A 24,003-nucleotide genomic window follows, 5' to 3' on the forward strand; every position below is an offset into this window, starting at 1 on the left:
TTTCTCGTTGACTACAATACGATAATACTTTGCTGGTACTTTACCGTATTGATTGACGATCTACTTACGAACATGTCTTCTGAAGACTATTCGTATAAGTGAATACAAATACTGCTATATGTACATGAAGATTCCCAAACACATCCTTTGGTTTATCGCGAACATACTGTACCGCACGATGTGCCAAGCCAATGGTTTCTCTGATCACCGATAGCGACAATCGATATCAAATATTGTAAGCAGCCGCTGATGATGGTTCACAAGATCGTTTGGTGGTAGATATCTAATATCTACCACCAAACGATATCCGAGGAGAGATCGTCGAGAGATCTTGTGATTTCGCAGGTAGTATTGTTTTGAGGGTTACTCCAAGTGAGTTTGACTCCAAATCTTGTTCTTGCTCCATTATGCAGTGCGGTGAGGCTGAGACTGATGTTCGATTTCATACAAACACTGACCCTTGACTTCCTTATTCTCATTGATGTGGTCACGGGGTTATGTACATGGAGCGCAGATCTTTGGTTCAAATTCAAACACTTCCAACTTGACTCGTATGGTACCTCTCAATGACCTCAGTCAGGAGCATGCTCAGAAACTCTCGACGTTGATGTAAGCTACGGCAAAGCAAACGCAGATGTTATCTATGTTCGAGGCCCAATCCCGATCCACCGGGGAGAAAACTGGCCTAATGAGCGAAAACAGTACTCTGAAAAGTCAATTGGCGGAAAATAGGTATAGCCAATGCTATGATGGCCTCATCCATAGTTCTATTGGGTATGAGAAATTTTGAATCCTTATAAACAGGTGAAAGAGGAATTATCAGAGTATTATTTGAGTTGAAATCGAAACAAAATCGAAATCAGTATCAACAAGGCGAGATTAACCCTACTGCCACCACCGATTCATCATATGGGACGTGTTTTCGGGATGTCGATACTGGAACTATCATCAGAGTAGATCTGGATCTGGATCTGGGTCCCAATCCGTTTTGTCCAGCTGAAGAGACTCAGGATGATTTTAGGACTTGTACGTGGTTCGCCTTGCTGCCACATGAGCAAGATCGAGAATAAATACATTAGAGTACTCGTACTGTACGTGCCAGGAGATACAGAGTGATTGTACATATATTTTAAGGCAGTCCACCAACGTACATAACATACAGTATGTTTGCAGAAAGGACTGATTGGTACTGCAAAATCTGTCAGTGATACTTCCTGTGTTTTACCCCACTTCCTGGCTGTGAGGGTGACTTCGTGGCAGTTTACGTTTCTTGTGAGACGAAAGAATTATGACGTTCATGAAGTGTGCGTGCAAGCTAAGGCGATGACTTATTGTTCACCTTTCATAGAAGTTCTCAATTTAAAAGGATTGGTGTCCCCCTTGTCCCCATCCCCATCGAGTTAGTACAAAGGTTCACATTCAGGTTACTGCCGTCACGAAGACACTATGTCCTCATAAAAGGGGCGAGGGCGACTTCTGAGGTTGAACGAACATCTCTAAAAATTTATCTTCTAAAACATTCTGAAGTGAACCATAGGCAGCATCCTGATCGTGTAAACACACATGATCGCACTGCTCAGTATGTCCACATCACAACAAGACGACAGGCAAATGGCTTTTACCCTTGACTGCATTCGTAGATTTATTCGATTCTCGATTCACTGACCCATCAAAACCCTGGGTACTTCACAGATATTGGTTGATCCAGACCAGAGATCCTTCGGGGACAGCCATTCGAGATACCCTAGATACACGAGATCATCTATTCAATAGGCCAATACATCTCATAACGGCATTGCTAGTAGGAACTCAGCTCTTCCTTCGTGAGACCTTATCCATTTTTTCAGCAGTACGAAACTGATGTAGATTCCGTGTGGGTGTAGCGAGCCCCAATACTCCGTACGGGGGTATGATGACTCGAACCCCGATCCTCATTGGCAAATAATCCAGGATCTGGACGTCAAACAGAGTATAATCCTCGCACAATACTTTGAGGGTGTCTCTAAGGAGTTTTCAAAGCACAGAGCCACTCGCGGAAAATTGGATGATACACAAAAGGAACTTGAGTTCAGCAATTTCGGCCTCAGTATGCTTGGCCTTAGCATATTGAGCTTTGTCGGCCTTAATTGGTGGAGTTTAAGAGTAGATGATAATTACAAGAAGGGACTTCGAAACGCTTTGTCTGAAAGTGAAAACAACCTCGATTGGGTACGAAATAATGGGTTCACCATGTGAGAAGGGGAAACCGATTTCTATGGCACTCGTGAGGCTAATGGGACGGTCATCGAGGTCCAATCTACCCCTGAATAACCATGAGATCTTGTTGTGATTGGATCGTCCTGCATGCAAATATATAAACATATATATATATGTCTGACTTTCGCGATCCCTTGATAGAAGCTGAAGTCGGAGGCCATGTCTCTCAGTGCTGCATTTTAGAGATCAGTGTACAACCGTAACTATAGGGATGACCGAAACCTATGCAGTAGCATGGTGGACAATGATGAGTTGTAATGGTGACTAGAGTCTACTTGTAGATCGATAGCGATGTTAAGCTGCACCTATCTGTAGGTCTGACTTTCTCTGGCTGCACCTCCTTCGATCGCAAGGAAACAACATGATGAGGTCACTGTATACCGTACAGTATGTGATCGACTTCCGCCATTTTCGTACCGATGTCTGAGTTTTCCGTGCAGGTTGAACATAGCTCCTCAGAAGTTGTATCCTTTGGCAGGGTCTACAAAGATCGATGCCGATTGCCCTGAAAAATGACCTCATTGAAGCTAGCTCTGAAACAGTATGAGGAGACTTTGCCTTCGTCACAGTACTGTAGTCGCTATCGTTCTTCTCTCAAAGGACGACAAGAGTCGAGTCGACAGTACAGTCTAGGGCACAATGCCTCTTGAATTTGGTATGGCATACACTCCCAATATATATGTATATATATATGTACGTAGATCAGTAGTTTTCCTGTTTACACAATCTGCTTTGAACTTAATATTTCAGCTCAAGTGCGGACTACTATCAATGGCCATGTCTGATACATCTAGCCAGTAAGCCTATAGTATCCTTTCTGGACCACATATTACAGTTAGCCCGTCTGTCAGACTGACTCGACACCTATTTAGACACTCATGCGGTAGATATAAACTACTGACCAAGGACAGAGCTGGAAGAGAATACTTCGTTGGGATCGACATTAAGACCGGGAAGATCACTGAGGCTTGCATGAGGGAGACTGGACAGTCCCCTAATGAAAATGAATCTGGGTGAGTTGACTGTAGATAGCGACTTGGCCGGTGTTTCTAGCTGAAGATGCTCGAGCGGCATACAAGCTTTACTGTTGCATCTGGAGGATCAACACCGGTTTATATGACTCCTGGGACTCAATTGGATCGGGAGACGGTAGACGCTCTCTCAGGCATCATCGCTTCCAGTTGCCAACAGCATCGGGACCTGAGGAAGGAAGAACAAGCCAGATCTCAGAAGGACCGGGAAGCCAACTATTGGGAGGATCGGGTTGAGGAGTGGCGACTTACGGGAACACTGCTCGTTGGATTGACGGTGTGTGCTAGCTTGATCACCGTGGCTACCGATCGGAGCAACAATTCTCTGAGACGGGAGATTAAGGAACTTCGATCGGAAATGAAAGACATGAATGCGGTACCTACTGTCACGTGTGAGGTCGGCGCAGGCTCTCAGAGTGAACAGCCTGATGGTACTCTCATTCGAGTTGATCTCGCAGATTCATACGCAGACAAAGATGATGCCAAGGATGATTCCAACGGAGTCTGCTCAGCGTTCGCTTTCATTCCTTTCGAAGAAGCGTAAGGCTGAGGCTGGTTGAATGGGAAGGGAGATTTCAGTGGTACTTACTCACCACATGCGTCTTAACCATTCTGATATCATATTGTTGAAATTGTTCCTTTACTGTTAGTAAAATACTGGCACCAATGCATCATGCTAAACCCCATCCTTCTTCCGATCTCCCGAATGAGAAGAGATATCTCCAGTGAGGCCTGCCTAATTCCTCCGCACATGATGGACCTACAGAGCAGCGAGGGACAATCAGGTCCTGCTGCTGACTCTTGAGGTTCTCCTCTAAGACCTCGAAGGCGTAGTCAATGGAGCAAGTGTGTCTCATAACGTAGCTGATTCTAAAATCCACCATCATCGGTTGTAAAAAGGCGCACCCATTTGATGTTCGCCCTCTTTGATTCCACTTTACCTAACCCAGCACAGACCAGGTGTAAGCAATATGTCAGTCAGTGAGCGTAGCTGGGTGCATACCGCAGGATGTACATCCTCAAGGTGCATATCATATATTATCACAAGGGTCTAGGTGCTGTTTATCATGTCCTTCAGGGATGCTATTGAGGTTTTAGCTGATGAGTTGAGCTGTTTGTACTAGGGATCGCTTTCATGCTAGGCACACCGATACACAACAAGTTTACTGCCTTAATGACAAATCGTCTCAGGAGATATTGGCGAGATGTGAGAAGGAGAGAATTGAAAAAGGACTCTCGGACCAGGGCCAGAAAGGGTAAGTACAGGACGGGATGTCCTTTGGCATTCGAAATCTGACTCATGCCAATTATATTTGGGATGTAGAAAATGGGAACTGCATTTCGTTCCATCCAACTCTGATGGCAAAACTCAAGCCTCAGAGGTGATTAGGGATGATGATCCGGTTCCATGGAAGTTAGCCACAGCTGGAGCAATCGCCAGTGCGATCGTCTGCTGTGGCTTTCTCTGTTCATCAGAAGAGGCGCGGAGTCAGTTGATGCGAGATAACAGAGAGCTCAGTCACTATGCCTCCTACTGTTACGGAGAAGTGTCCAAATACAAGCCCGCTGACCAAGAAACATTGGCAAGTATGTTGTCTGCCGATAGAACTTTCTCGATCATGCCTACAATGGAGTCTCAAGGTTCTGGTGCTGAAGCGGTTGCTCGAGCCACCGGTGTTCCGCGACCTGGGTCGTCAACAGCCTAAAACGGCTCATGAGGTCTGAACGCAGACAGCAAAAGAAGAGAGATTTCCATATATATACAATAGTGGTCAATATACTCTATCTGCAGTAGTCCTACGCTTACGTGATCTTCTCATGCACCATCGTCATTGGATACAAGAGGGAAATCACCGTCATCCTCTTCCATCGTAAAACACCTTCTCTACCCTTTGTCGTTAGTGGTGACAAAGGAGGAGAGGCTTTCTGTACCACCCTGTCATGACACCGGGTGTTGCAATCATAATCCTTACTTTCTGTACTCAAACGACTGTGTAAGCTTGGAACAGCAGACACCGGTGCTTTCACTCTTCCTGTCTCACCTGCGCGTTCCTATCGTCAAGATCAGGTCTTCTTCTATTTTTGTCGCCTTGAGATTTCGAGGCTCACTCAAGTCTCAAAATTGTGTGAAAGCTGTACAATGATCAGTGCACATCTCCTTTTCTTGCCCCTTTCATACATGATATTCTGTTCATAAACCTCTCCTTGCACAAATAGAAAACATGACGTGCGAAAACTCCACCAGAAACAATGGAGAGAATCGAATCTCGTGGATCATCTCGTCCGAATGATGTATGTTAGTCGTCTAAACTTGCCCGAAATGCGACTCGTTCTTGAACTCCAAGCTTAATAGTCGACTCTTGAGTCCCCTCATTGTCTATCGACAGCGATTACTTCATACTACTTACAAAATGTCTTACTTGTAAGCTGTTCCGTTTTACTAAGTCTGCCTGGATGGTGGAGAATCTACTTAGCAGAGCTGATGGCTTGTACTGTTCAAGTGGCGAAGCCGGATTCCATTCCGTTGTAGCTACCGATAGATCCAGGGGTGTCGAGTTCTGGGCCAAGGTGCAAGGGGATTTGGGTAAGATCGTTGAAGCGGGTTGGCAACGAACGAAGGACAGTGAAGCTGGACAATCCGGTGTTCCTTGAGGGTGAGTCAAGTCCGTCAGTTGCGTTGAAGTCGCTAATGAAGAAGATCAAGCTTTGTGCGCTTGCAATAACTGACTATTGGCTTTGTTGCCTTCCAGAAATCACGAACTTGAAATTGAGATCAGAAAACTTGGCGCTGGTGGAACTAAAATCAGCGAAACAACGACAGACATTGATAATTTGAGCAAGGAGCAAATTGGCGCTGTATCAGCATTAATGGCCAGCGTCGTTCGACAAAATGCGAACCCCAGAAAGAGCTGGGGGGAAACCTGCAAGAGGTCAACCAACGGCTTGCTGCAAGACTCCGGCTATGATGGTAAGGTCGCGAGCGCTTTGGCTGCTAGTACCATCTCTCAATTCTATGATAGGAGCGATCAATACGAAACTGAATGTCCAGGTACTAAAAGCAACTTCACCAATTGGCGGGCTTTCCTCACAGAAGTACCTACCCTCCAAGATATTGCTACTGATCACGAATAAGGAGATGTTGCATTACCAAGCAAAAATTTTGGCCGACAATGTCTTCTAATCTCTGAGAAATTTCCTTGAGCTTTGAAAGTGATGACATGACCTCTCATTCCGTTGACATTCGATCCACTATGTTTTATGTGATATGCATTCTTTGTGATCTCATCTGAAAAACTTGTACCGTATATCATTGCATATCGCGTCATCGAGATCGGCCTGATTTCCCCACAGGTAAATCATAATCTATCACTTCGCCACATCCCAAAAAAATCTTGCAATGCTAGAAAAGCGGCATAAAGGTGACAACAACGTGAATCTCTCTCTCTCTCTCTCTCTCTTGAAAAATAAATTCGAGAAATATCGAGGAATGACTATTATGCTGGAAAATGAGCTTCTGCACAAAGGATCTTGTCTGTCCTTTCGTTTTTTTGTCATCATCCTTCCGCAAATCAGGTTTTTCAAGAGTACCCGTGGATTACTGGTACTGCATTCATACATATTGTATATGTATTAGCGAGCGATTCATCCGTACTTCTGTCAGTCACTTATCTTCATCATGTATTTCTTCAATCAACAAGGGACCTCTTCAACATGTCATCGTCACAACCACCTTCGCAATCAGGAGGATCGAGGGGATCGACCAATCCTTCCTATCAATGTGCCACTGAGTAAGTTGACCTCCACGAATCACAAAGCATGCATGCTACCATCTTTTTACAGTAGTCCTAGCCAATTGTCAATGTATCAAGCGGACGAGACGGATGACAGCGGCTTATCTGATGAAGAGCTTCGAAGACAAGTATCAGAAGATTCTAAATCCAGCACCACCAAATTGGCAGTTACGATAGCTACCGCTGGAGCGATTGCGGGAATTACCAAGTTATTAAAGTGATCTTAGCTATTTGTGTTCCTTCCCAATCTGCTATTGCTTAATCATATTCGGGATGAATCCAGTATGCATAACTTACTTGATCGTTAACTTTTCGCACAGAGCATCGTTCGTCGTTCAAATGTTATACAGACCAAGAGGGGATTAACAGTTCAGCAGATTAACAGATCCGGAGACATGTTTCTTCCGGCTGGTGCAATAATGATTTCTCGAAATCAATAATTAATTTAACAATTTCAACGACTCATTCTCAACTTTTCTTATACATCTCTTCCTTTCTTTCTCTCTCTCCGGTCAATCAGCTACCACCTCAAGTATCTGTAAGTAGATTACCAAGATGACGGAAACGAAAAGTGTCAATGTAAGAGCTATGCTCTTCGATATGGATGGAACTTTACTTGGTGAGTTGACCGACCTCATCCAATCAATATATCCAATTGAACTAACTGGTTGAACTGACGGTTGATATGAGATTGTAGATTCCACTCCTGCTGTGAACGCAACTTGGGAATACTTTGCTAAAGAGTATGACTTGGATCTGCATGAGGTTCTAAGAAGTGAGCCATGCCTTTTATCTCTTTTATTTTTCAGAGAGGGAGCTCAGTTGTGGGACTACAGCATCCCACGGAGTAAGGACGATAGATAACATGAAGAACTGGTGTGGGATCACTGATCCTGTAGAACTCAGAGTGAGTTTCCAGTCAACAGGAATCGTAACAAAACAACGTATGCTAATCATGCGAAGGAACCTTTTGTAGGACGCTGTGGAACTGTTTGAAGGGATGATTGTCAAAGAAGCTCAGGAATTGCAGGCGGCAGGGAAAGATGGATTGATAGCTTTACCGAATGTTCTGGATTTGTTGAATCATGTGAGTGGTGTGATTCTTTATTCGTAATCCAGCTTTCCTTCACTTTCGCTAGATTGATATCACAATGAACATATTACTCTATCTTAAATATTCCATTTTCTCATCATTTACGAAACGACCTGACACCTTTTCCCTCGGTATATACCTATTTCTACTCTTCCTCGGACATTCCATATACTTCTTCACCACATCAGGAATGCTGCTGATCCCCCTTATCCAGCTCAACACCTCCCCCATCCCCGTATGGGCCATCGTAACCTCCGCTACAAACACCTACGCCTCCGCAGCTCTCCCGACGGCGGGTATACCCACCACACCCAAGCTGATCACCGCAGACGACGTTAGCAATGGTAAACCTCATCCTGAACCTTATCTCACCGGTGCGAAGGCATTAGATGTGGATATAAAGGATTGTAAGTCTGCCCAGATACTGTCCCATCGCTTTGCTGAACGGATGATAGGTGGAGAACACGGGACTGATCGTTTTAATGTGTGTTATAGGCATCGTCGTGGAAGATGCTCCCTCGGGAGTGAGATCAGGTGTAGCTTCAGGAGCGAAGGTCTTGGCTACTTGTACGAGTCATACGAGACAGCAATTGGAGGGATTAGGTGCGGATTGGATAGTAACGGATTTGTCCAAGTGAGTTTAAATGTTTGATGGAAAGACTCCTATCAATTTTGGATGAGATGTCGTCTATGCCCTTGGGCTGATATTCGGTGATCTCCAGGGTGTCATTCGAAGTTAAAGATGGTAGAGTGCAAGTGACGGTTGATGAGAGCCCATGATCGAAGGTCAATCGTGTTGTTATGGAGATATTTCTTGTAGATGGTCGGATAAATAGATTATAATTGCATGTATCTTGCATAGTATAGATCAACATAAATATCAGATAGGGTATAGCTACATAAATATTGAGCTAAATTGAACACCGATAAAATTGGATTTCCTGTGATCTCACTCCGCTTTTCGTGTATAGACCCGACCAACTTGACACCATGACAACGCAAAACCATCGCGCTATCAAAACTCAAGAGTGAGTTATACATAACTACAAATTTGATCCTTTTGATGCACTCACATTCCCAATAAGTCTAGCTCATACTTCCCAAAACCTTGAATGCTAAAGCTTTCAATATCTATAACATCCCCTGAGATGAGCTAGAGTCCTTCCATAGGGTACACCGGAGCGAGAAAGCTCACCTCTGCTTTCTGACCTGCACCCAACTCCCTAAACACCTCTCCAACAGCTCTTCCTTTGGCATCTCTAATTGCTCCTAGTCTATTTCCGGCAAAGCCTATCCGAGAAATCATGTATCAGCCAAGCTGGAAAGTACCTACATATGTGATGAGTGACATACCTCCCGCTACTGCCCCTGGAACGTTGGCCACTATATATCCTATGGCTGCGCCCGAGGCACCTCCGACCCATGACCACCACGGTCGTACGTGCGCTACCTCAGGAGCGAGCCTGTACCCAATTTCACATTAGCTCCGCGTTTAAGGTATATTTGTAGAATATCTATCTGGAGAGTGTATAGCTTTCCAGCGCAACTCACATTTCCTCAAAGACATCTCCAAACACTCCATGAGCATCCGGTCTACCTCCCATCCCTCCTCCTCCCCTCCTAGGGGCCGCTCCAGGTCCAGCATCTGCTTTCTCACTCGTACCTGGTCCAGGGGCAGATGCGGACCCAGTGGCATTCTGGAAGAACTGCGCGAAGTTTTCGAAAAAGTTACCCGAGGCTTGCTCCTGCTCGAACTCTGAGGAAGTATCGTCCGTGAATGCTGAGCTAGGACGGGAGTTGAATAGGGCGTCGTACTCTGCTCGGCGGGATGGGTCGGATAGGACGTAATATGCGTCGGAGACGATTTGCTAGGTGAACAAATGACGATCAGTCAGCGTGGTGTAGGGTGGAACGAAGTAAGGCAGTGGAGATTATAGACGAGAATGTCAAATTTCAAGTGGTTCGGAAAGAGTGAAGGAAGCGGACGATTTTAAGATGGCGCACTTCTCCTGTCCCGCGTTCACTTCATGAACATGAAAGATGAAATTGAACCACTCACAAATCGTTCTGTCGCTCTCCTCCTCTCCTGCGGCGTAGCATTCCCAGGTAATCTATCTGGGTGTGTCTTCAGTGATTCTCGCTTGTACGCCTGACGGATCTCGTCTCTGTAAGTGGTGGAGATATCAGTGAGCTATCATTGAGGAGAGTGAGGACCAGAGACCTACGCTGTTGATTTGGGATTGACATTCTTTGAGGAAGGATTCAATCGTCAATAAAGCTTGATCAGTGCCTTTCAGTTGGATGAAAACAGACTTACGAGGATCGAGTAGTACTGAGGGAGTGAACACATTGTCAGTGAATCGCTGTGAAAGTAGGAAGTGGTGAAGGACGTGGACCTACTTGGGGTAGTGAAGAAGCCATTGTGTTTTGACCTGGTCTGAGCTATGAGATTGAGGCGAGGAGAGATGGACTATAACAAGAGAACAGAGGATGTGGGTTTAGATGTGGATGTGGATGTGGATGTGGATGTGGATGTGGATGTGGATGTGGATGTTTTCTTTGTTGCTGGATGATGACGTATGGGGGTGGGGGTGGGTGGCAACAAACAGACAAGCAGCGGAGATCGACCCAATCTCCGCACCTGCATCTGCATCTGCATCTATTGACCTGAATTTCAAGATCAGTACCGAGTTGAAAGGTTGAAGCTCGATGATCAAATACCGGTGAACCATATCTCTCTGCAAATAAACAGCACCTAACCCATCTCACAATGTCAGCAGAAGAAGACATGTCCCTCACTCCCATCTCACCCCAGCCTCTACCCCTTCCGACCGTCGAGTTATCATTTGATACGTACAACGGAGGAGCATGGGACGATCGAGAGTTGATTCGAGCTAGCGAAGCAGCGATGAAGGAGTTTCATGTGGGTCACCCCCTAACTACCTAAACCTACATCCCAAGTATATATAGTCTGATGTCTGACACGTTCGTGACTCCCTGTGTAGGCTCATCACCCTGGACCTGGAAGCTGGCTAGATAAAGCTACTGCTGCATTGGCAAAGGGTCAGAAATTACCTGGAGCAGATGATTATGGAACTGCGTGAGCTAGCTGTTATCCACTGGAGCGTGCTCAGCTGACAATGGAGCTGGCGGTGTTTAGTTGGTATTCTGCTTCTTTAACTTCTGAAACGGAAGGACAAGCAGAAGCATCTACCTCAACCCGAGTTAAAGTAAATGACAACACGAATGGTAATGGGACCCAATCGAATAAACGACGAAAGACTAAACGAACCAATATGTACGATACGAATATACCCAATCCTTATCTCCCTTCTACATCTATATCCACAGATCCCTCGCATTCGCAGTCAGCAAGAAAGGGCTCACCTACTTATAATCCTGGATCACCAACCTCTCGACCGATACAAGAGTTAAACACCGATAGTGACAGTGAAAGCGATTCTGAAGAAGATTTCTATGATGAAGAGGAAGTAGAAGACGAGGAGTACGATGAAGATGCAGAATGGAACTTACCAACTCAACACCAACAACAGCAGTATGGATCAGGATATGATCAATTATTCCCTTCTCTCGGTGTTTATCCGCCAGGTGGGATCAATAGGGAAGAAGCGCTAGGGTACGCGATGACTGCTCAGTACTGGGCGGGATACTGGATGGGTGTTGCGCAATCGCAGAATCAGTCTGTGTCGCAGAGTCAAGGGAATGGGAATGGTGTAGGATACCAACAGGATCAGAGGGAGAAGAGAAGTAAAAGGAGAAGACGAGTTAATTTCGATTTAGGTGATGAAGATGACACCACTGTCGATGCTTTTAAATTTAATCAAATGAATGGGAATGGAAATGTTCAACCGACTAATTTGAAAGTTACCAAAAAAAGGTTCGATCCTGTTATTAATGGGTTAAGGAGGTAGAAGTAGATTGGGTAGAATCGGTAGCGGGATATATAGACAAGGAAGTAGGGAGGGACGAATACATTGATATACTTGTACTTGCTTAGTATTCTACATGCACATCTGTCATGGATCACAACCGGAGCTTAGGATAAAGCAGTGAATCTCTAATCTCAAGGATGTCGTTGTATCCCGATCTACGATGCATGATCTATATAATCCACCTACCCGAATACCCTCCCTAAGCTATTCTTAACCATCCCACCAACCAATTGACCTCCGATCCCACCGAACCCGAAACCCATGAGATTGCCACTGCTCGCTATTCCATTTGCCCATCTTCTCTGAGCATCTCTATCGGCGTATCTGCGTAAATGAATATATCAGCTTGTGATGCGCCGGAAAGACCGGGGGAAGCTGACTTACGTGAACCCTAGCAAGTTTGATAGGTTGAATACCAATGCTAGTAATACTATAGGCAAGAATCTAAAGAGATTATATGAGTTGATGCGTATCGGATCTATACGTCGGGTTCTCGGCAACTCACGAAACGTTGAATTTCAGTAATGATACGAATAGGAGAGCTAACCATCCTAAAGGATAGGCGTAGAGTGCGATCTGATAACGAAGGACAGTATAAGCTTGATCGATGACCTAACCTCATCAAAGCCAGCTTACCCAGAACATCCTGTGAAGGTGAATTGTTAGCTTCACTTCTTGTACTTTTTCCTCTTTTGGAAAAGAGAAGAAGCTCACTTCGCATCTATCGCGTTGGCAGGTCTTGAAGGCTATTCTCAAGAAATTAGTTGCCAATTTTTACCTGTCTCCAAAGTTGGCAGTAACTCACATCCCTCGATTCGAATACCCACGAACTCTCACCTTCTTCATCCACTTCGTTCCAGTATCGCAGTCCGACGAGTGTACGGCCTGCTACGTTCTGTGAGTAATGGTCGAATTAGCTTCAACGCACTTTGGCAAAACAGGTAACGATGGAAGAACGATAAGAGCATATTTGGAACGATCCATCGTAAATTACACTCACCCTAGTATTCCAGAAGTCTAGAGAGAGTAGTACGACCACCACGACGATCTGATCATTTCGTCAGTTGACTACACCTTTGGAATTTACATGAAACTGGCAACTAACACTCAAAACGTAATTATCCGTAACTTTGTCAAGTGATCTATCAGCTCGTATAGTCATTAGGGACCTTTAGATGAGCTGACTCACATAATCCACATAAGACATAGACGGCAATAGCGGCGCTCCTAAAGAAATATAAGAATAAGAGTGAAAGTGGATGAGAAGATTGTTTGAGTATCCCTCGCTACGACCGTAAGGTGTCCTTATCAGTGAATTTCCCAGATGGTAATTCGTAGTGGTATAAGGAAATTTGTGTGAGTGATTTGAGTATTTGAGTGAACTTACAATACCACCTTCCTCTGCATTACCTATTCCCGTGGCTACGTTCCCCTGTGCCGTCGTGCCCGGAACGAGAACGACAGGTTCGCTAGGTCGAGAAGACGCACCGATCTTACCTTGAGGTAAGGTCGGGGGTTCCTCGTCGGGTTCGATTGTTCCTGAGAGTAAAGGGGCGGATGATGACATGGTGTTGGAGGTGTAGAAAGAAGAAAGGTAAAAAAGGAAGGGGGGGACGAGTTGAAAGGTCGAGAGGATTGACTTTACGCGTTGAGCACGGACCGTCTGTTGACGATAACATGTAGGCGGAGATGGAATCGACCTCCGGTCACCTCACATCTATTCGAGTCCCAGTTAGCATTTGATCGACCACCGACGAGCTAAAATGTTGGCTCACTCTTCAAGTCATACAGAAGAACTCAATCCACTTTTACATCTGAGCACCATGAGCGGACATCCTACTCAGGAAGATCCCCTTCCAATAACAAATACGCTCTTCCCCCCTCCTCCAGCTTACTGGCAATCGTTCACCGAAACGAATATCCAGCGGTACGAGTCTTTGACAGGCACTTCGTTCTTCGACATCCAAGGTGATGAAGTGAAGGCGGATATGGATTCAGATCTGGGCGAAGAGGAAACCAAGGAACTGGAAGAATTGAAATTACGTTTGAACAGACCTAGGAATGATTGGGTCGAGGAAGATGGAAGATGGATGAGTTTCGGTACTCTCTTCAACGTAAGTCTCAAGTCCTTCGGACTCCTTTCTCCTTTCTCAGTCATTGGCTTTGATTGATGTATTGATGAGCTGACGATCGTGATTTGGTGTAGATCAAACCTACCATCCCAACAATCAAAGATATAGGGCTACCTCCCTTGTTCCAATCGACTACCACACCCGAAGAATCATTACCTAATTTACTGTCGTCTTTCCTCCATACCATCTTGTTGTTGTTGGACGTCCTAACTACATCTGCTAGAACACCGGATGAGTTGATGCATGCTGGATGGGCACATGAGGGCGATCAGGCGAGTAATACCTTTTATACTCTATTTCATCATTCCCAAGAATGGTTTTACTCCATATATTGGATGAGCCACAGGGGTGAGAGCGATGATGATGCCGATGTCCATGTCAAGAGATTAATGTGACCATCTGAAAAAATAAACATCCGCAACACCCAACTGACCTTGTTACGTATATAGTACATCCAACACCTTTCGAACCTCGCGGCAAGCATGATGATCCATTCCAACTCACTTCGTCAGATGCAGAGTGAAAGTACCTTGATACTCATGATGGAGAAGGAGATAGAAGAGAGAAAGAAACAGACCGATGTGCTAACAAGGTAAGTCCAGCCAAACTCAGCTGTACGTCTGTGATGGAGAAAAAAAAAGTAAGCTGATGCATGAGACAATGGGAAATAGGAAATGTAAAGAGATTTCAACGAATATCAAACGACTGAAAGAGATTAGAAATTAAGGGATGAAGACAATAATGTTGTATAATATCACTATTGTTGTACGAATAGTATATATGTATATGATTGCATCACAATTACAAGTATACTTTTGACTTATATTATGATTACACGACTGGTTTAAAATGTCAGGAATACAACACTGGACTAACAACGATGAAATGCTATGTTGATACACGCTTCTTTGTTCTACTCTTAATCCACATCCAGGTCTGCTTCAGGGTTATCATCATCGGAAGATGAGATAGTATAATCAACCACCTTGACATGTCTACTTGATCGTCTCTATTACCACCTAGTCAGTAATTCCGATATCAATCCGTAAATCTAAATATAATTCACTTACCAAATTCGAGCTTCTCTCTTCTTCATCTTCGTTGACAATCATCATAGGATGTTGGTCCACTCTTCCATATCTAACAGTTCTATCACCTTTGCTAGATTTCGGAGTAGGAGGTTGATATTTTTCCTTTTCCTTTTGGTTTGATCCGATCCCACCTTCAATCCCCACTCGAGATCTCATCATCATCATCCTCTCTAACCTGTTCAACCTCTTTTCCACCACCCTAATCTCATCATCGCCCCTTTCAACCGTTTCCAATCGCCTAATGATAATCTCCAATAAACCGAACAGATGATATACCACCTTCACCATCACACTCAACCTGGTTAGAAACTCCGCTACCCTCTTAGCTAGAATCACAATCAGATCATATACTTCATTTTGAGACTTGTCCTTGAAATTGGGATAAGGGTATTTTTCATTTTTCCATGTGGTCAGATTGATCGGTTTGAGTAGATCTTCATATACGTATGGGGATTCCAGACCGTCAGATAAGTGGAGAGTAAGTAATCGAGTGACTGTTTCTGTTAGTGAATGGAGGAGTCGGTTGGTATCGTCTTGCTGTTGTCTTTGAGCGGTGGAAGGGAAGGAAGGGGAATTAGTAGGAAGTGAGGATAGGGAGGAAGAGGAAAGAGACATGATGTGAGTGGATTAGTAGATAGAACGTAAGTTGAATGGGATATCTGTACAGATCCGAGGATTAAGTGATAGTCAGTATAGGGTCAGTAGCACTATAAGGTATGGACAGAGGAATATGAGAGGATGTCTATCATGCAAGGGAGAAAAAGAAAAATTCACGAGCGCTGATTGTTGATAATTATACAGACTTACTCTTCTCTTTGATGTGAACTCTTATACCGGCATTTCAACCTTGAAGCAATGATTGAGATGACGAAGGGGAAATGGGGAAAAGAAAGAAGGAAAGAGAAATGTCAGTGTTAGAAGGAAGATGGGAGAAGAGGTGAAAGGAGTCCGACGGGATCAAATCCCAATAGGTAGGTCAAAGCAATGGTACATGGGTATATAGCAGCATATGGTACAATTTACAGTCGATCAACACTTTCGTATGTCTATGCGATATCTAGACCAGGAGCACAGAGTTGATGCATCCGTCGTTCTCTGCGAGGAAAGCCATAATCAGTATCAGCTTGAATCGCGAATCCGCTTCCAGAAGCAACGGGAAACTGACCTGGGTTATTGGTGATTTGAGCGTATTCTATGAGCAGAAGTCGTCAGCTGGATTCCATGTCACGCACAGTCTATATGGGAAAAGCAGCTCACTAGACCAAACAACCTTTCCTCCTGTGGTGACCATACCCAATTCACTGACGTTGACTTCTAGGATAGTACCCTTGGTGAGAACACCTATAGAAATGTCAGATTAGCCCAATCCGCTGTCCAAGAGTGATCTGACTTACCGAGAGATGTGTACAGTGGTGATTGAGGGTTCTTCTTAACGCCGAGGATGGGGAGTTGGAAGGTGGTTTTGAGCTCGGCTATGAGTTGCTATATTAGTGGAGAATCCTGGTTGTACTGATATTGTGAGGGATGTACTTACGATGCGTTACATTGGCCTTAGTCATACGCTATAGAAGGATGAGTTGATGAGCACACTGAAAATAGAAGATGCAAGGAGCAACTCACTAAACCCATAGGTCGGATGAATCGCTATTACCAATCCAAAATATCAGCTTTATTCGACATTCAGGTAGCACCGTGGACGCAAGCTCACCTCAAGTTTAACGGGTTTTCTCGTAAATCCTTCACCAACAAACGTAGCTTTATTGACCATCCTCTTCCAACTTTTTCCTTTATGTTTACCAGTCTTTATAACTTTGAACATTTCTTCTTCGGCTATACCCCTAACTTTAGGTAATGGTACAGAGTATTTGGCAGCTCGATCTTTTCTTCGATCTTTGACAGCTGTCGATAATGCTTTTGCATCCTGCTCACACAAGATGGAAAATCAGCTGAACCCTTGTCATTGTTTGGCGAATATGGACAAAATAACAACTGACCTTTTGACCTTCTCGATCCAATAGATAAGTAGGTAAAGCACCCTCTTTAACCGCACCGTCATCTTTCTGCTTGACGTTCCTCTCATCATGAGCTTTAAGAGTTTTCTTCATCTGCACCTTCTCTGCGTGTCTCTTAGCATGGTGTAATTTGGCTTTATGACCGAATATCTTCTGAGCATCGGCAGAAGCTTTGTGCGCTTCTCTTGCTGTCCTCTTTCGTCTATATTCATCGACACGTCAGACAACCCGATCGATCCTACAGGTAAAACAAGAAGACTGATGCTCACTTCTTCTCCTCATAATCCATTCGACGACCATGTCGCTTACGGTGTTCTTCCATATACTCGTTCTGCGGATGATCATATGTTAGTTGTTTCTTCAGCTCAATTTTCGCGGAAAGTGTAACTGACTTGAGGCTGTGGGTGAAAAGATAATTGTCAGCTTATGTCGTTGACGTGACTAGTCATCGTGATACGCACCATCTTGTTTAATCTCTCCCTGTGTATCTAAGATGGGTATGAAGAGAGTCAAGTATATATTTATAACAAGACGGATGCATGAATTGAGGATGAGGATAGAAGTGGTTCTGTTATGGTGGTAGAGTGGCCAAGTGGAGGGTGGTCCAGTATTTTCATGTTTTTGCAAAATTTCAACTTTTTCCCGCGTGTATTGTTTTGTATGGTGAATCTGGTTGATATCTCTGCATACGACCTTACTTACTCTATAATAATCTTGCACATCCACCATCCATCTCGTCAGGTAGTATCTCAAGATGGGTCTATCAGAACGTAAAGTGAAGCGTGAGTTGATTTACATGCACAAATCATATCCATGCACACACATAACAATGTAATCACAGAATAATGGCACTGACAAGTGATGTTGGTTCTAGAGAAAATTGGGTTGGATCCCCGTAATCTAACATGGTCCGACGACAAATCACGATTCTCCTACAAGCACATGACTGCTTTGGGATGGAACGAGAATGGAGGATTGGGTGCAGGGGGAGATGGGAACCCGAATCATATTGCGGTTATTAGGAAATCCGATAATGGAGGTATAGGTATGGACAGAGCCAGGAAAGATGGGTCTGATATGGCTGCTGGAGCGGGTCAAGCTGGACGAGGGTTAGAGGATGTATTGAAAAGGATTGCTGCGGCTAGTGCTTCGCCTTCGCCTGCACCTTCGCCCGCACCTGAAGTAGAAGCTGAGGCTAGTACTAAGAAGGAGGAGAATAAGGTGATAAGGAATAGGATAGCGTAAGTCGAGCCGAATTATCCGCTGTATTTCATTTCTTGACATGTAGACCAAATATAGCTGATGATAGTATATGAATGGGATAGGTCAAGACAGAAACACCTGAATTCAAAACGAATGGCATCCCAGTCTCCAGCAGCCTTAGCGGAGATATTGGGTGTACCCGTATCATCTCTACCTTCCAGTTCTTCACCTTCACCTTCCCCTTCCGCTCCATCTACCCCTCAACCTGAAGCGTCCACTTCAACTTCCGGAGAAACGACGAACGAAAGAACTGCCGACGAGACAGTCACCAAATCCACTTTGTCTGTATCAGATTACTTCAGACAGAAGATGCGAGAGAAAATGGCTGCTCGTCAAGCTGCTGCGAACGCTTCTGGAGGATCAACAGATGTTAAAATCGATGATTTACCTTCAAGTAGTTTAGAACATCTGAGTGCTTCTTCATCATCGAGTAAACCTATAGGAGGTACAGCTTGGGAAGGTCAGAAAATGCAATTTGGTAATGACGAACAAGTGGAATTTGATCCTTCTTCTGGACCTGTTGATGAAGATCAAGAGAAAGAGAAATCTTCGAAGAAGAAGAAGGAAAAGAAAGAGAAGAAAGATAAATCAGGAACGAGTACACCTATAGCTCTAGAAGGTGAAGATCCGATACATATCGCTGCTGAACATGTACATGAGTTTGAACATGCTGGAGAGATTGATGAGAAGGAGAAGAAGAGGAAGGAGAAGGAAGAGAAGAAACGTAAGAAAGAGGAAAAGAAAGCTAAGAAGGCTGAGGTTGGTGTGGAATTAGAGAAGAAGGAAAAGAAACGTAAGCGTGATGAGGAGGAGGGTGAGGTCAAGTCTAAGAAAGAGAAGAAAGAAAAGAAGGATAAGAAGGAGAAAAAGGATAAGAAGGAAAAGAAGTCGAAGAGTCCATCTTCATAGACTCCTTGATCAATCATCATAAGGATCTTCACCTTGAATAGCCCTTATGTTATTCGATATCATAATTCTGGGTCAAGTCAACTCATTCCTTTTCGTATCTTCCGCGCATTTTGGTTCTAATCAATACATCATTTCATGTTGTTTCACTAAGTTTTCTTGCAATGTAGATATCCTTTCTTGGTGGATAGTTTATGCATACGTTGCTTCATATACCTACTAGACACTTGCCTCCTTGGTCTGATGATTCGCCCTTGCCTTGTCAGACTTGCTTCACACTTAATGCGTGAGGACATGAAATAGGCAGGGATTATACCTGATTGATGATCGGTCATTCCATTCTCATTCGATGTACTCGAGTTTATGATAAGATCATTGAGAAGATGTTCACAATACATCGCCTTGAAAATGGTCAGTAAGAGGAAGATTTATCTGCTTATAGTGTTTCGCTGGGTAAGAACTACACAATGTCATGTATATCTGATCGAAGATGTATGTTATATAGAAAGGTAAAAGAAGATGCCTTTGATGCTATAGGTATGGCGGATATGTGACCCCTCTTCACCAAGCGGATTGTTTGTCTCGATTTTACAATGATCGGCTCTCGTGGATGAGAACGATAGGCTACCTCCGAGACGAGGTATGTGTGAATGACTAATTCCTCGAAAACCTTCTGCTTTTAATCGCACTGAACGAGAGATCAAATCATGATTTCCATTCTCTGTTCGATGAGATCATGATCAGTGAGAACCTTTGTATGGTCTATATATTCATATGAAGAATGCGACGGAGATCCTAAAACCGTCTTACTACCTGGATCTCAGATGGAACATTGATATTCTTACGTTCATGTATCGTGATCACCTTGACTTGACTACTCACAGGTCGCTATGCACGTATCAATCATTTGACTCCCTGAGATCCATAAGCATAAGCATGCATCCAGTTGCCACGTTCGGCGGGCTCGGCAAGATAAGGATTATGAAAATTACACCCAAGGATGATAAAACGTGGTTCAATGATGGTTAAACCGGCATCACGGATCGCGTCCAAAGGTATTTACCTCGTGATGAAACGGGTTGATCGATCATCTACAAAGATTCACACACACAGATACACAATCTTATCCGGATCCGGCGATTACGGAGAATTTAGTGGCTTAAATCGTTCGAAGGGACACACAACCAGCGTTGCTCCACTGCTCCACGACACGACTATCATGTGAAAATCCTTTTCCTTCTACCAAGAGTGGATGAATAAAGCGGTGGTATGGGTTTGCCACTGTATTTGCTGTTGAGAAAAGTTTGTTTCGTACTTCATGCTTGACTCGTTCGTGCTCTAGCTATGATTTTATGTTACCTTCAACGTGACATGCGATTTACATTTTCCTTGCCTCTCAGCTCTTGATGCATGTATGTGAAGTCATGCAAAACCCGTTTAGGGTGAACAACGATCATATCCCCAAGCTCTGTGGAGGTTTAGACTGGCGATTCTAGTGATGAAGAGTACCCAAACGTGATGAGGCCCTTCCACGTCGCTGGACAGAGTTGGTGGAGGTCCTGGACAGTTCTGGATTCTGGAGCTCAGGTAAAGACGTATCCAGGGTGTTTTCGGTACAGGGTTGTTCAAATTTGAGGATTAAGAATGATTAGAAGGCTCTTCTAATGATCAAAAGCCCCAGGAAGCGAAAATCGTAATTAGAACATAAGGAAAAAAGGGGGGTATGTCATATAACGTTTTTGAAGAAGCTCGCGCCACTTTCGGACAACTTCTGACGGCGTTTTAGATGAGCTAAACGAAAAGATTTTCCTGTTAAAAATTATAATTAAATCATTTTATCCCAAAAATTGAATCGTAACCCAAAGATATCATATACTCCACAAACCACAACCGTTTCGTTCCCCCTTCTTTCTTTCTTTCTCTTTTCTTCTTCACCTAAAAAGAGTCTTATCTCTCTATCACTCCCCTTACTTTCCTCTAAACACAAAACAAATGTGAGTACGAAGTGTTCTTTGGTTTGATCAGATGCCTTGGTGCCGGCGAAATGGGAGTGGGAGTGGTGAAAGTGGTTGAGAGGGATGTGACGGAAGCCCGAGCCGGTGGCGTGGAACTCGATCATTTCTCTTCATCTTTCCTCTACCATTCCTTCCTTCACGCCTTGCCATTGAACCCTGCTTCATGTCTCGTGCACAGGTCACCAGAAGTGGCGAACAGGAACGCTTCTTTCCTTGATCCCTTTGTCCATGACCTTTACACGCTTTCAAGTCGCTGACTTTAATCCTGTCCAATAGAAAAATCCAAAATGGGTAAAGACAAGTTACACGTCAACGTCGTCGTTATCGGACACGTAGATTCCGGTAAATCCACCACCACTGGTCACTTGATCTACAAGTGTGGTGGTATCGACAAGCGAACCATCGAGAAGTTCGAAAAGGAAGCCGCTGAACTGGGTAAATGTGAGTATAGTCTTTTCTTTCTCTCAGTTCCTCTCAGTGATCATTGCTGATATATATGCTTAGCCTCCTTCAAGTACGCTTGGGTTTTGGACAAACTCAAGGCCGAACGAGAGAGAGGTATCACCATCGATATCGCTCTTTGGAAATTCGAGACTCCTAAATACCAAGTCACCGTTATCGATGCTCCTGGTCACAGAGATTTCATCAAGAACATGATTACTGGTACTTCCCAAGCCGATTGTGCCATTCTTATCATCGCCACCGGTGTCGGTGAATTCGAAGCTGGTATCTCCAAGGAAGGTCAAACCCGAGAGCACGCCCTTCTCGCTTTCACCCTCGGTGTCAGACAACTTATCGTTGCCTGTAACAAGATGGACACCTGTAAATACTCCGAAGACCGATTCAACGAAATCGTCAAGGAAGCTTCCGGTTTCATCAAGAAGGTCGGTTACAACCCCAAGGCTGTCGCCTTCGTACCAATCTCCGGTTGGCACGGTGACAACATGTTGGAGGAATCCTCCAAGTGAGTGAAATTTTTTCGGCCACGTTCGAGTGTGGCACTTTTGCTGATGTCCCTTTCGCTTCGTTTCACAGCATGCCTTGGTACAAGGGATGGGTTAAGGAAACCAAAGCCGGTCAAGTCAAGGGTAAGACCCTCCTCGACGCCATTGACGCTATCGAACCCCCTACCCGACCCACCGACAAGCCCCTCCGACTTCCTCTCCAAGATGTCTACAAGATTGGTGGTATCGGTACGGTGCCCGTCGGTCGAGTTGAGACCGGTGTCATCAAGGCTGGTATGGTTGTAACCTTCGCTCCTTCTAACGTTACCACCGAAGTCAAGTCCGTCGAGATGCACCACGAACAAATCCCTGAAGGTCTTCCCGGTTAGTCCGATTTTTCTCTCACTATCGTCTTCAGACATTTCGCTGATATCTTTTCTTCTCATTGTGTAGGAGACAATGTCGGTTTCAACGTCAAGAACGTTTCTATCAAGGATATCAGAAGAGGAAACGTTTGCGGTAAATTTTCATTCATTGCTCGTCATCGTCAAAAAGACTGATGCTGACGGAGACCAAAAATAGGTGACACCAAGCAAGACCCCCCTAAGGAGGCTGCTTCCTTCAACGCCCAAGTCATCGTTCTTAACCACCCTGGTCAAATCGGTGCTGGTTACACCCCTGTCTTGGATTGTCACACTGGTGAGTGTCAGCCGCCAGTAAAGAGATTTAAATCAGAGCTGACGTACTATTATCTACCAGCCCACATCGCCTGTAAATTCTCCGAACTTATCGAGAAGATTGACCGACGAACTGGTAAGGTCATGGAAGCCAACCCTAAATTCGTCAAGTCCGGAGATGCCGCCATCGTTAAGGTAATTCGGATCTTTCATCTTACTTGGGTTTCATCGTGCTGACGGAAAATCTCCAGCTCGTTTCCCAAAAACCCATCTGTGTCGAGGCTTACACTGAATACCCTCCTCTTGGTCGATTCGCTGTCCGAGACATGAGACAGACCGTCGCTGTCGGAGTCATCAAGAGCGTCGAAAAGACCGATGGAAAGGGTGGAAAGGTTACTAAGGGTGCGTATAGCTTTCTCCATTATCTATCGATTTCTTACCGTCGATCATCATCTACACCCTTCCATTGTCCCTCGCATACATCTGATGATATGGACTTCGCTGACTTTGTTTTTTCTTAATCTCCTTAGCTGCTGAGAAGGCCGTAAGTTGATCTAATCTCTCTTAACTCCAGATACAGCTTTACTGACAAAATTTGTGATCAATAGGGTGCCAAGAAGAAGTAAACGGTACAAATCGACCAACGACATGGGATCGATTTCACTTGATTGGATTTCATCGAATTCGAGTTGTTTTACCTTTATTTTCCTCTTATATTTCATTCCGTACATCATGCATTCGTGAAGATGAGCCGTAGTTCCATATCCATGAGCAGCAGTATGCATAAGAGAACGTCGCGAAATGAAGAAGATGCAGAGATGTGGAAGGAATTGTCAAAA

At 44.4% G+C, this 24,003-nt stretch overlaps 13 protein-coding genes across 13 annotated transcripts; 9 read left to right on the top strand and 4 right to left on the bottom strand.

Annotated features, from left to right (window-relative positions):
- Positions 1–3,315: 3,315 nt before the first annotated feature.
- On the top strand, positions 3,316–3,831 carry L199_000074 (uncharacterized protein; the record flags this gene model as incomplete). Its single annotated transcript, XM_064885847.1, has 1 exon — positions 3,316–3,831. The coding sequence occupies one exon, from the start codon at positions 3,316–3,318 to the stop codon at positions 3,829–3,831; it is 516 nt and encodes a 171-aa protein (XP_064741919.1).
- A 427-nt stretch (positions 3,832–4,258) lies between these two features.
- L199_000075 (uncharacterized protein) lies at positions 4,259–4,993 on the top strand (the record flags this gene model as incomplete). Its single annotated transcript, XM_064885848.1, has 3 exons — positions 4,259–4,311; positions 4,412–4,543; positions 4,612–4,993. 3 exons carry the CDS (start codon positions 4,259–4,261, stop codon positions 4,991–4,993), a joined length of 567 nt encoding a protein of 188 aa, XP_064741920.1.
- Positions 4,994–6,155: 1,162 nt separating this feature from the next.
- L199_000076 (uncharacterized protein) lies at positions 6,156–6,419 on the top strand (the record flags this gene model as incomplete). Its single annotated transcript, XM_064885849.1, has 1 exon — positions 6,156–6,419. The coding sequence occupies one exon, from the start codon at positions 6,156–6,158 to the stop codon at positions 6,417–6,419; it is 264 nt and encodes an 87-aa protein (XP_064741921.1).
- Positions 6,420–6,998: 579 nt separating this feature from the next.
- Positions 6,999–7,299, top strand: L199_000077 (uncharacterized protein; the record flags this gene model as incomplete). Its single annotated transcript, XM_064885850.1, has 2 exons — positions 6,999–7,075; positions 7,128–7,299. The coding sequence occupies 2 exons, from the start codon at positions 6,999–7,001 to the stop codon at positions 7,297–7,299; spliced, it is 249 nt and encodes an 82-aa protein (XP_064741922.1).
- Positions 7,300–7,633: 334 nt separating this feature from the next.
- On the top strand, positions 7,634–8,951 carry L199_000078 (uncharacterized protein; the record flags this gene model as incomplete). The annotated part of the gene is made up of 7 exons (XM_064885851.1): positions 7,634–7,697; positions 7,776–7,853; positions 7,915–7,985; positions 8,055–8,165; positions 8,386–8,578; positions 8,667–8,805; positions 8,894–8,951. 7 exons carry the CDS (start codon positions 7,634–7,636, stop codon positions 8,949–8,951), a joined length of 714 nt encoding a protein of 237 aa, XP_064741923.1.
- Positions 8,952–9,257: 306 nt separating this feature from the next.
- L199_000079 (uncharacterized protein) lies at positions 9,258–10,592 on the bottom strand (the record flags this gene model as incomplete). The annotated part of the gene is made up of 8 exons (XM_064885852.1): positions 9,258–9,302; positions 9,367–9,461; positions 9,525–9,634; positions 9,723–10,039; positions 10,231–10,336; positions 10,397–10,419; positions 10,489–10,503; positions 10,572–10,592. The coding sequence occupies 8 exons, from the start codon at positions 10,590–10,592 to the stop codon at positions 9,258–9,260; spliced, it is 732 nt and encodes a 243-aa protein (XP_064741924.1).
- Positions 10,593–10,941: 349 nt separating this feature from the next.
- On the top strand, positions 10,942–12,103 carry L199_000080 (uncharacterized protein; the record flags this gene model as incomplete). Its single annotated transcript, XM_064885853.1, has 3 exons — positions 10,942–11,094; positions 11,177–11,271; positions 11,332–12,103. The coding sequence occupies 3 exons, from the start codon at positions 10,942–10,944 to the stop codon at positions 12,101–12,103; spliced, it is 1,020 nt and encodes a 339-aa protein (XP_064741925.1).
- A 203-nt stretch (positions 12,104–12,306) lies between these two features.
- L199_000081 (uncharacterized protein) lies at positions 12,307–13,691 on the bottom strand (the record flags this gene model as incomplete). Its single annotated transcript, XM_064885854.1, has 10 exons — positions 12,307–12,448; positions 12,509–12,568; positions 12,630–12,700; positions 12,761–12,770; positions 12,839–12,870; positions 12,930–13,019; positions 13,125–13,172; positions 13,230–13,252; positions 13,314–13,410; positions 13,512–13,691. 10 exons carry the CDS (start codon positions 13,689–13,691, stop codon positions 12,307–12,309), a joined length of 753 nt encoding a protein of 250 aa, XP_064741926.1.
- A 256-nt stretch (positions 13,692–13,947) lies between these two features.
- L199_000082 (uncharacterized protein) lies at positions 13,948–14,982 on the top strand (the record flags this gene model as incomplete). Its single annotated transcript, XM_064885855.1, has 4 exons — positions 13,948–14,238; positions 14,331–14,528; positions 14,706–14,848; positions 14,928–14,982. The coding sequence occupies 4 exons, from the start codon at positions 13,948–13,950 to the stop codon at positions 14,980–14,982; spliced, it is 687 nt and encodes a 228-aa protein (XP_064741927.1).
- Positions 14,983–15,175: 193 nt separating this feature from the next.
- Positions 15,176–15,962, bottom strand: L199_000083 (uncharacterized protein; the record flags this gene model as incomplete). Its single annotated transcript, XM_064885856.1, has 2 exons — positions 15,176–15,265; positions 15,327–15,962. The coding sequence occupies 2 exons, from the start codon at positions 15,960–15,962 to the stop codon at positions 15,176–15,178; spliced, it is 726 nt and encodes a 241-aa protein (XP_064741928.1).
- A 442-nt stretch (positions 15,963–16,404) lies between these two features.
- L199_000084 (ribosome biogenesis protein NSA2) lies at positions 16,405–17,681 on the bottom strand (the record flags this gene model as incomplete). Its single annotated transcript, XM_064885857.1, has 9 exons — positions 16,405–16,442; positions 16,513–16,539; positions 16,605–16,688; positions 16,742–16,819; positions 16,882–16,909; positions 16,968–16,991; positions 17,056–17,268; positions 17,342–17,561; positions 17,629–17,681. The coding sequence occupies 9 exons, from the start codon at positions 17,679–17,681 to the stop codon at positions 16,405–16,407; spliced, it is 765 nt and encodes a 254-aa protein (XP_064741929.1).
- Positions 17,682–18,113: 432 nt separating this feature from the next.
- On the top strand, positions 18,114–19,531 carry L199_000085 (uncharacterized protein; the record flags this gene model as incomplete). The annotated part of the gene is made up of 3 exons (XM_064885858.1): positions 18,114–18,141; positions 18,234–18,600; positions 18,685–19,531. 3 exons carry the CDS (start codon positions 18,114–18,116, stop codon positions 19,529–19,531), a joined length of 1,242 nt encoding a protein of 413 aa, XP_064741930.1.
- Positions 19,532–21,830: 2,299 nt separating this feature from the next.
- On the top strand, positions 21,831–23,790 carry L199_000086 (translation elongation factor EF-1 alpha; the record flags this gene model as incomplete). Its single annotated transcript, XM_064885859.1, has 9 exons — positions 21,831–21,984; positions 22,048–22,507; positions 22,579–22,871; positions 22,941–23,006; positions 23,070–23,186; positions 23,247–23,359; positions 23,416–23,566; positions 23,695–23,708; positions 23,773–23,790. The coding sequence occupies 9 exons, from the start codon at positions 21,831–21,833 to the stop codon at positions 23,788–23,790; spliced, it is 1,386 nt and encodes a 461-aa protein (XP_064741931.1).
- Positions 23,791–24,003: the final 213 nt, after the last annotated feature.

Source organism: Kwoniella botswanensis, chromosome 1 (genome assembly GCF_036426115.1).
Source record: "Kwoniella botswanensis chromosome 1, complete sequence".
Taxonomy (NCBI): domain Eukaryota; kingdom Fungi; phylum Basidiomycota; class Tremellomycetes; order Tremellales; family Cryptococcaceae; genus Kwoniella; species Kwoniella botswanensis.